At 30.0% G+C, this 11362-nt stretch overlaps 1 protein-coding gene across 1 annotated transcript in view; it reads right to left on the bottom strand.

Moving 5' to 3' along the window:
• LOC108744178 (calcium-binding mitochondrial carrier protein SCaMC-2) overlaps positions 1 to 4202 on the bottom strand; it is a 20844-nt gene extending 16642 nt beyond the window's left edge. Inside the window, exons 1-2 of the mRNA XM_025976728.1 lie at positions 4106 to 4202; positions 3313 to 3424 (exon numbers count right to left, since the gene is read on the bottom strand). Coding sequence (XP_025832513.1) covers positions 3313 to 3423 — 111 coding nt within the window. The 5' untranslated portion in view covers position 3424; positions 4106 to 4202. The remainder of the gene's footprint in view (positions 1 to 3312; positions 3425 to 4105) is intronic.
• Between the last annotated feature and the right edge of the window lie 7160 nt (positions 4203 to 11362).

Genomic DNA, 11362 nt, shown 5'->3' with positions numbered 1-11362 from the left:
ATAAAAAAATTAATGCCGGAGTCAATAAAGAATATTTGATTTATAAAAGTGCAAAACTTATTAGACACATTAATAAATAGTATAATAAAAGATGGTTTATAAAAATGTTTAATATTCCTGATAGAGAGTAATAAAATTGAAAATTGTATTTGTGTATACAAAATTTCACTATTTTAATTCCTTACAATTAGTTCTTATCACAAGCTGAAGATTAAGTTCTTTTTATTTTATAGCTTCTATTTTGACATATAAATCCAATTCAATTGAATACTTTCAAACTAAAATGTTAATATAATAAATTTTAATTTTCACTACATAATTGCTATTATTTTTTGCAAACAAATAAGGTAATAAATAAACAAACACCGGAAATCTAGAAATCAGGATATTTTCATATGCAAGCAGTGTTTGAATATGCCAATTTTCTGTCGTTTCTATCAAATAGGAAACGAACACGTAAAGTCCTATCATAAGTCTGATAACATTCATAACCAATCAGCACGTTTCGTTATTGTTAACATTATTTTAAATTATGTATAATTTTTGTGGCACAATTTTATTGATTAGATAACCATAAGACAAAGGTATAATATCTGCACTATAACATAATAAAAATTAAAAAAAAGTAAAAACGACTAGAAATATTCTCTAACGTAAGAATTTTTATTATTTTGGATATTTGTAAACATTGTAATTATTAATGCCTCATCTTATAGTTAATTTTAATGTTTTAAACGATCACTTACTGTTTCCGTAACAACATTATTATTTAAACTAGTAATCAAATTAAAACATAGTTCTTAAAGTCTGCAGGGCTAACATTATCGTGGCTGATATTGGAAGTGTAAATGTGACTACCTATTTACCCTAATTTTTAAACATAATAGTCAACAAGGTTAAATTATTTTCTATTTTAAAATACTTTGAAGCCATAAATACGTAAGTAATTAAGGGTGTGATTAGTATTACGAACATGGTAATTGGAGGATATTTTGGTCATCTACTAAATAGGTACTACATTAAGTAAATGGTTTGTTTACATTGATTATTAATTATATTTACGTAAAATAGAAATTCTAGAATGCATCGAAGCAGCGTCGGCCTTAGCGCCTCTTATCGAGTTTTCAAAAAGAAATATCAATTTTACAAATTGACAAAACCTTTCGGTTATGAGGTGGACAGTCCACATACAGCACCTCTGAAGAAGGCGCCACTCGTGCTAGCGAAACGTTAGAAAGCGACGTTAGAAAACAGACGACGACCTTTGTATATACCCGAATAAGGACAGAATCAGTTCAAATTTCAATTCATTTATTAAACCAGCTTTTTAACTCTCAATTCACCCTTACAAAATTTTAATTTTATGTAACGTCGCCATCTTAGCAACATTCTTAAGGGTCGATTTTTAAAAATTGTCAAAACAAGTATTTGTTTAATCTGGAAACTTTTTTCATTTGATTAATTACATCAAAGAGCACAAATACCATGTTTCAAGTAAATCTGACCATAAAAAATATATGTCCCATTTAAACCTTGCAACTCTTCTTCACCCCTCACAGAGGTTGAATGTTTTTACCAAGTTTCAAGTAATTCGGACCAAAAACAAAAATGTTTCATGCAATCTTTGCAAACCCCTTTCGGCTTCCTGCAGAGGTTGAATTTTTTAAAATGGGATAGGTATATATATCACTAGTTTTATATGAAAGATATATCTAGCATATGAACGTTACAACCCCTTTTCACCCCCTTTCAGAGGACGAATTTTTCCATATAAGAATACTATCCAAATTTCCGGATTTTCCGGTGTATTTTCCAAAAATTTTCTTTCTCACAAACCTTATCCTGTCAATTACTAATACAACAAAAAATAATCAGTCAAATTGGTTTAGTCGTGCTCAAATGATGCTCCGTCATACACTTGGCAATTCCCTAGAATTGACAGCCAGGAACAGTTTGAATTTGGTTTTTACGCTTTTCTGGACAATTTTTCTCTTCATAAGAACCTTCCTCGGACTTCAAGGAATATTTAAAAAAAAAAATATAGAAATTGCTCCAGCCGTTCTAAAGTTTTTCGCTCGATGGTATCTACACCGCACATACCTTGTAATTTTGATGGTGTTTTCACTGATTTTATAATCCATTTTTTAAACGTTTAACATTAATTTACGGTTACTGTATGTTATTGGAATGTTTTGTTGAAGTAGGCGATTTTTAATTAAAGATTCTTATTAAAAAAAAGCATCCTGGATATCAAAAGGAGGGCTAAGCAAAACCACTTAATAAAGTCAGGTATATTATACAAAATCTTACGTCTTTAAAACATTATTGTTAAACAGAAAAGTGCCCTCTCCCCGATATTCCCACACCCTCATAAGCAGGAATTGTATCAAAGTCCTAATACTCGCATACAGGGATATCGAAAAAATCACCATTACGATTTCTTATAAAAAAAATTCAATTATATTTCTCAGAATTCTATTAGAAAAGTATCATATGACTGCTTCAAAGTCATAAAATGAAACCTCGTTTTCTGCCAAATAAAAGTTTTTTTTTGCTGTATCACCTCTACACCTCGTGCAAACATTACGCTCAGACTTTTCACGTGTTTTATTTCAAAATATTTTTTTAGAATATCCTTAGCCGAGGTAAATAAGATAAACCCATAACAATATAACTATTAAAACTGGTCAATGTTTTATACCAGGCGGGATACGTTACCTAAGGTCATTTTTATCTCACAATTAGTTACAGTAAGCAGTAAATAAAATATCCGTATCTTGGTACGGCATTGTAAATAATTGGGAAACAAGTCAATAATATTTTGGACTGTATATTGGAAAGGAAATCGCTATAATTTAATCGAACTATTTTTTTTCTTAAATTAGTTATTTACACTATACTCGTTGCAAATGCTCATGTACATGTAATTTTTTTTGAACAAAGTCTAGTCCGTCATCTATTCCGGATTACGCAGAATTGTTCGCAATCTAGAAAATTACGAATTACTGCATTGTGTGTGTCAACATTTACTTTGATGACGTAAACGAACAGCACCTGATAAACAAAAACATTTGCGATAGCAAGTCGATAGAAGGGGACGATAAACAGGAGAGAGATAAATAATATTACGCAAAATTTGTGGAAAATCACAAACCGTCTAGGTATCAATGATATCATGTTACAAAAAAAACATCGATTTTTATGATCGTTAAAATCCCGTGAGATTTTTCTTTTACTTAACTTTCTGCCAGTGAAATTTTCCGATAAACTATCAACAATATAATTGGAGAAAATGAAAATTTAATAACTTACAGTGGAATGTCTCCAATAGTGGATAAGCTGATGGATATCGGCGCTTGGTGCCAACAACAAGAAGTCCCGCCACTCGTCGTAGCTTATATTCAAACTACCGTCCTGATCCATCCTGAAAGGAAGAAACGTTGCAACTCATGCTTTTGCTCTTTGTAATAAACAAGTTTCAGAGACCAAAGTAATATTTTATTGTATTACTTAATATTCTTCTGTTTTTAGATGAAAGATTCTATAAAACTAATTGATTCCACATTTACTCGATGAAATTCACTTGACAGAATACAGAAATGTTTTTCTGATAAGCATCAGCATGTTTTTAGAACTTAGGGTCACTGTTATACCGAACATGTGTAGTTATTTGCGATTTATAAATTCTACACCCCCACAATTAATAAAAATTGAGACATGTTTAATAAATTGTATCAACCAGTTTTCACTAGTCCCTTGATTGTGATGAAATCCGGTATCCTCCAGCTTCTTAATCAATTTATTTGCAACAAGTGCCAAATGTATAATGTCATAATTTTGTAAATATCTTTCGGGTTGCTATGCATATATTTTTTAAACGTTTTCCTAAAATAACAGGACTTTCTGCTCGGAATTGAAATATACGTCATGCAAAAACAAAATTATACTTTATCACGAAGTTTGGCATTTAATAACATTAAAATTAAATCAATTTATTACAGATTTTAATTTAGGGGTATTTAGATATGATGCCTCAAAACAGACGTTTAAAAATTTCATATGGATGCTTACATTTTAGAAAAAAAATAAAATAAATAAAACCTACAAAGCATATGGTACCTCTGTAAGAGTTTAAGGGCTTCCTGTTTTTCCAACGGTAGGCCGAGGTCCTTGAAGGCTTTAATAAGTTCCTCCAAGTCAATTTTTCCTGAAACAATAGGAAAAAACTATGAGAAACANTTTTTTATTTCAGGTCATTCTGGCATCTTCGGAGGTCTTGTAAGTAATTTTGCATAATAATACGTACACACGTGCATATTCTTTGAATATTTTGAGATTAATTGTCAACTGTAAGAAAGTATTTTGAACATTGCATAAGGGTTCCGTTTTTCATTCTGACGTACGGAACCCTAAAAAAAGATATACCATAAAAGTAGTTACTAAATAACGCACAATTTTCAATTTTTATAAAAAATACGTAACAGAATTAATACCGGCTACGTCCCTGTTAATCCAGCATTAGAAACCTTTAAATTAATAAAAATTGATAAGAAATTAATCCATATGATTAATATAATATACATATACATTAGATTGCAAAGCAGCATGTAATACAATACTTGTGCACTTTCCTTTTAATCTATTGGACAACAATTGAAAAAGAATGATGGCCGACAACAGCAACAATTAGAAAAGAATGATGGCCGACAACAGCAACAATTAGAAAAAATGATGGTCGACACTACGTCATAGTATTGTTCACAAAAGTGAAATTCGACCACTCGAAGCAATGGTGCTAACAGTTTCGAGCTCACAGTGGCTGATAAGGGGGAAGAATATATAAAAGAAATTGTGAGTGCTGTCAGCACAGGACAAAGTAGTCTTGCGTAGTTAGTATCAGCAATTTCTTATTCTGAAGTGTACGATGTGTTGCATACCTATTTACAAAAAATTCCTTTAAATTTTAATCATTACTTACTGTACATCTATTAAAGAAACCATAATGACCGATATCAGTGACAATGCGATAACAATTGAAAAAGAATGATGGCCGACTGTACGTCATAGTGGAGCAATAAAAAAGGTCGAGGATAGGGGGAAGAACTAGTTTTGGTAAAATATATATAATAAATTAGACATTAAAAGGCGCTCGTAATATTATTGGGAGATGGAAAGCATTTACTAAGCGTTGACAAATGATAATATTATATAAGAAGTGCGTAAAATATGATGGTCTCAACGGTTTTCGAATGCAGTATCAAATTGATACTTTCAAAATAGTTTAAATATAAAAAAGCGCTCGTGAAACTGTTGGCAGATGGAAGGTATTTACTAACCTTATTACTTATTACTTTGTTTTAATTATTCATCCCAGGCTCTCCCCCATACATTTCCTTTTCATTCCACACTCGGATTCAATACTTTCGCCAGTTAAGATAATCTGCATAAAAGTTAAACCTGGCAATTATTGTAAACTTTTCTTTTGTAAGGATTTCTCCCTGTTGCCTTAAAGATTCTTCTAGATTGTGATAATGCATATATGTATAGTATAAGTAAAAAAATCGAACTATTATAATTACATATTACAATACATTCTACGTAAATTTTATCATTTTGTTAAAAAATAATTATTTATTAAAGAACAGACTTTCAATAAATACCCTTGAAGTTTTAATTTGTACTCGTACTGTATTACAGTTTGATTTAAAACAGGAAGTAAAAAATGATACAATGTAGAACACCTTGGCAATTCAGAATGAAAATGCATACAGAGGGTAATAAAAAGAACACTCCGTGGATAGAAAAGGTCAGAAATCAGGAGGCAGTGAAAAAGTTGCATGGACAAAACGCTTCGTGGAAGTCGACAAGGAGAAGCAGGTGTACGATGGAGGCATATTAGACGCAGAAACAGGAGCAAAGAGAGGTAAAGCAATCCAACTATTCTTCGGCCTGACAATCGTGTAAAAAAACACAAGTACGACTTTAGAAAAAAATCTATTCGGTAGATACAATAAGTATTTAAAGTTGATAATGAAGGAAACAACATTGACCTCCTCTAGTAATAAAACGAACAAACAGAAAATCGTTTTCTGCGTCTTCATTTTCTCAGTTTTATCAGGTGGATTCCGGTAAGTCGCTAATTAAACAACGAATTACTTATAAGCCTAAGTTTCATAATTAATTCTACCTTGCAAGGAATACACATTACCTTGGCATTGACCTCACAATAACTTATCGTATCTGTATCAAATAAAAACCCACGATTAAGTACCAGTTCGTGCATTCCACAGCATTTTCATTGGCAAGGACAAATGTTAACAAATTAAACTATAAATTAAGCACATTAAGTAGTCATTCCGAATGAAAAATATCCGTAACATTCAATAATTGTATTTCTTTTTAATAAAAAATAAACCATTATAAATTTTCACAAACAGCAAGAAAGCAGTTAAGTTGGGATTATAAGGTTACGGCAGGAAAAGACAACACGAACGAAGTAGTTGTAATGTCTGACAGTGATTTGAGATTTCAAGGGTTATTAGCGGTGGGTTTAATATCAAATACATCCGTAGAAGCGATGTCTTCGAAAAACAAAAAAAAAGATATTATTCTCGAATACAATTGGTTCAAGTACAATTGTATTATTTATAAGTAAGGGCTAAGATTTTCATTCCGACAAACAGCAAAAAGGCAGTTAAGTTGGCATTATAAGGTTACGGTAGGAAAAGACAACACGAACGAAGTAGTTATAATGTCTGACAGTGATTTGAGATTTCAATGGTTATTAGGGGTGGGTTTAATATCAAATACATACGTAAAAGCGATGTCTTCGAAAAACAAAAAAAAAGATATTATTCTCGAATACAATTGGTTCAAGTACAATTGTATTATTTATAAGTAAATGTTACAAGAATATCAAACGGTGTTCTATTTTTATAGATAAATAAAGACAAAAATTGAATAAATGAGATGTTTTAAACTATTGTAACTGCATCACAATCTTCTCTCATCTGAAGACGGCATTTATTGTGAGTCAGTTAAATAATTTTGTACCTATAACTTGAGTAAGTATTTTATGTTATGTTGGAACACAAAATTAGCAGGTTTTATTCCTTTTTTTTCACTTTCTATTCATATAATTCAAACCAATTCACTGGGCTGTTTAAATATAAAAATGTAAAAGTTAAGGAGAAACTTCGACATTCGCTTTTTAACATATGATATGGCACGAATTCAAATGCCAGTCATATCAATTGATATAATCACTTGTAAGCGACGAAATTTTCCATTAGCATCTATTATGATAGTCGAGACTATCAATTTGAACATCATACAACGTATTAAATTAAAAAGTTGGGCCGAGAAAAATTGCGCCTGTGCCAGATAGCACCGCACAGTGCCAGTTTATAATGAATTAAATTGGCTCTTGTTCAAGGACAATTGTAAGATTGCCATTTATAGCGCCTCACTTCTATTCCCGAAATTAATAAAATCATGGGCAACACACAGGCAACAAATTCATTTCAACAAACTTTTTTTGCAACAAAAATCACAATAAGTAAAAGATTTTTTTCAATTTTCTTATGTGAAAGAAGACAAATTATTATAAAATCCAAAGGACTCGTATGTTTTATAATTAAAAATGTATTATGTATTCCACAGTTCTAATTAACAATAATAAAAATTTAACAAACCAAACAAACATTTAAACCATGCGTAAACAAATGTTATTTTCTAACAGTNCCTTTTCTTTCTAACCTTCAAACTGGCTCCGTTAACATGCTCTTATGTTTTATTTCTGTGATCATAAATTATAACAAATTTGATAAAAAAGAAGAGCGCAAAAAAATGAAAATTAGAAATTTTGTTAAGGATGTGCCTGTTCTATACCATCAGTTAAATCAGTAATATTGACAAATAAAATTACTTTTTAACTGATATTACTTATACCTAGTAATAGTAACGCAATAGAGGAAATACTTGATCTGTAGTGCAGCAGAGACAAAGATAAGGAAAGAAAAAATACAATTTTAATAGTGTTACAATGCGTTCTCGTTCACTTTGATGTTAAAGAGCAACTGCATCGAATTTAAGTGGTACTTATGTCTTATCTATAACATTATTTATTATATGTCGTTAAATTTTTTAATTAGCCAGCCAATATAGAATAAGTAAAAAAAATATTATTCTTCATTCATGCAGAAAAATGTAAAGTTTATTCACGTCGATAAAAAAAGATGCCTAATAGATACAATACATCCTCATATAATTTCCACGACTTATTTAATTTTTTTAATGCCAAAAGTTGACTAGAAAGAAAATTTGCAGTTACGAGATTTTTTTTGCCGAAAAGTAATACACAGTTCTTTCGTATGACCTTTTAAAAGGAAACGCCGATTCTTTTTCGAGATTATCTAATTAAATCATAATTCGTCAACTCAGTATATAAAATAATGAGCCGACTGTTAAAAATTTGCAAAAAAAATAAAGAGAAATGTATAAAAACTAAAAAGGATCTCTGTAGAAAAAAATCGGCATTTTTAGTGTTGTCGATTAGTTCAATTGATGATAAATTATGCATTAATGCCAAATGAAAAAAAAAATAATAATAATTGAGGCAATTAATCATAAATTTGCCAGACCTTTATCACTAATTATAAATTAACGGTTCAGAAACTTTTTTTTAAGAATGCATATTAAAAGGATTATTAATTATTATTTACTTTGTAGTTTAGCTTCATTAGGGATGAATTAACAAAGATACTAGGTATGTAGTAATTAAATGCCACCGGTTTTATTTTATATTAAATCTACATTTAATTGTCAAGATAATATGATTTATTGGGAAAGCACGAGGGGAGCCCCATAAACATTACATCATATGAAAATTTGCTCTTGAAAATAGTGTTGGTTTTATTGTAACAATAAATTTTAATGACGCGGAAATTACTCTACTGCACTTTAACTCAATAAATAACTGTTTGTACAAACGATAAGGAAATGCATCAACAGCTTTTTTTAATAAATTAATGAGTATTTCATTAAAAATAACGGAAATTAATGTTTCGAAAATATAGGTTATGTACAAGATAACGTGAGTAATGATTTTTTTTACATACCTCGGCATAATGAAGATTAATCCCAAATTCTTTGAGAGCACTTGAAAGATCACTAATATCAATTTTACCGTTCCCGTCCTTATCAAGTTTACAAAATAACTTTTCTAATCGTTCTTCATCTTCCTGAGGCAACTCATGTCCTACTTGAGATGGCCAATTGTGGAAATTATCGACACCGAGTCCACCTCTGCGTAACATATTAATATCACAATTAGAGTTCACTATCAAATTAAAAAGTACATAGCTAATTGGCGTAATTGTACGTTATTTGCACATTATTTCCGCATTGCGTCTACGAACCGCACAAACGACTGTCACTTTGACGTTTATTTTTTGTAAAAGACTCTGTGATGTTTCCACCACAGAGTTCATTGCCAACTGTTGATTCAGGTGGTATCTTAACAGCAAAGCGCGAAATTCGGAAAATGGTCCTTTTTATTAATCTGTATTTTGTCACATATTCGTCTTTTCGTTCTTTATATTAAATTACTTACTTATTATTGAACAGGACACTCGTATCACAACGTTTATTACATTTGAAATCACTAAAATATAAGTAAAAAAGGAAAAAATTTGCAATGATTTTATTTTGGCTATATTTTACATATGTACTTCCACCAATATACATACATGATTAATGTAATCAGTATAGATTATAACAATCACATGTGCAACATGACCCAATAGTATATCAAAAATGATGTCCAGTAATAAGATATAAATAAAAAATAAAAGTATATGAAGCAAGCATATACGAATAAAAAAACGAAAAAGTTATTAATGTAACATAGTACAAACATAAAACATACACAATAACACAGCCTAACCTAAACTAAATCATGATTTGAGTTATTATTCATGTAAAGGTATACATACATAAAATTGCACCATAATTTTTGGTGCAAATATAGTTTGAACTAAAGGGTCACATATATAATTCAATAAGAAACTGTGTAAAAAATCGTCAACGATTAAAGAAACAAAATATTACAGTATTTATACTAAACATAGACATATAAGAAAAGAGCATGCAATTGAGCTGAAAACACAATGTAAATCTAGAAAGAACAAAAACAAATGAACAAGGTTCCTCTATCTTTGTCTTTAGATGCATGCCTGAAATAGTTGTCAAAAAGAAACAAAATAATACAATTCGTTCTCCTTTTCTTTCTAAACTTCAAACTGGCTCCGTTAACATGCTCTTATGTTTTATTTCTGTGATCATAAATTATAACAAATTTGATAAAAAAGAAGAGCGCAAAAAAATGAAAATTAGAAATTTTGTTAAGGATGTGCCTGTTCTATACCATCAGTTAAATCAGTAATATTGACAAATAAAATTACTTTTTAACTGATATTACTTATACCTAGTAATAGTAACGCAATAGAGGAAATACTTGATCTGTAGTGCAGCAGAGACAAAGATAAGGAAAGAAAAAATACAATTTTAATAGTGTTACAATGCGTTCTCGTTCACTTTGATGTTAAAGAGCAACTGCATCGAATTTAAGTGGTACTTATGTCTTATCTATAACATTATTTATTATATGTCGTTAAATTTTTTAATTAGCCAGCCAATATAGAATAAGTAAAAAAAATATTATTCTTCATTCATGCAGAAAAATGTAAAGTTTATTCACGTCGATAAAAAAAGATGCCTAATAGATACAATACATCCTCATATAATTTCCACGACTTATTTAATTTTTTTAATGCCAAAAGTTGACTAGAAAGAAAATTTGCAGTTACGAGATTTTTTTTGCCGAAAAGTAATACACAGTTCTTTCGTATGACCTTTTAAAAGAAAACGCCGATTCTTTTTCGAGATTATCTAATTAAATCATAATTCGTCAACTCAGTATATAAAATAATGAGCCGACTGTTAAAAATTTGCAAAAAAAATAAAGAGAAATGTATAAAAACTAAAAAGGATCTCTGTAGAAAAAAATCGGCATTTTTAGTGTTGTCGATTAGTTCAATTGATGATAAATTATGCAATAATTATAATATTATAGTTATTATTACGTTATGTAACACATACATATATAGAATACTCTCATATTTGGGCGTCTCAGTTAAAAGCTGTAGCTTTCAACTGAAACACTGAAACACAGACATCCTGTAATTCATTAGTTAACAGTAGTACAAATAAAGACTTGCATTTTCGAACAAATGCATCCGTTTACTGTTGCTTTCCATTTCCGTTTTGGTTCTTCTTCCATCATGATTTCTTCTTATGTTTA

The sequence above is a fragment of the Agrilus planipennis genome, unplaced genomic scaffold (genome assembly GCF_000699045.2).
Source record: "Agrilus planipennis isolate EAB-ADULT unplaced genomic scaffold, Apla_2.0 scaffold13, whole genome shotgun sequence".
NCBI lineage: Eukaryota > Metazoa > Arthropoda > Insecta > Coleoptera > Buprestidae > Agrilus > Agrilus planipennis.
This window is presented reverse-complemented; position numbering and strand designations above follow the sequence as displayed.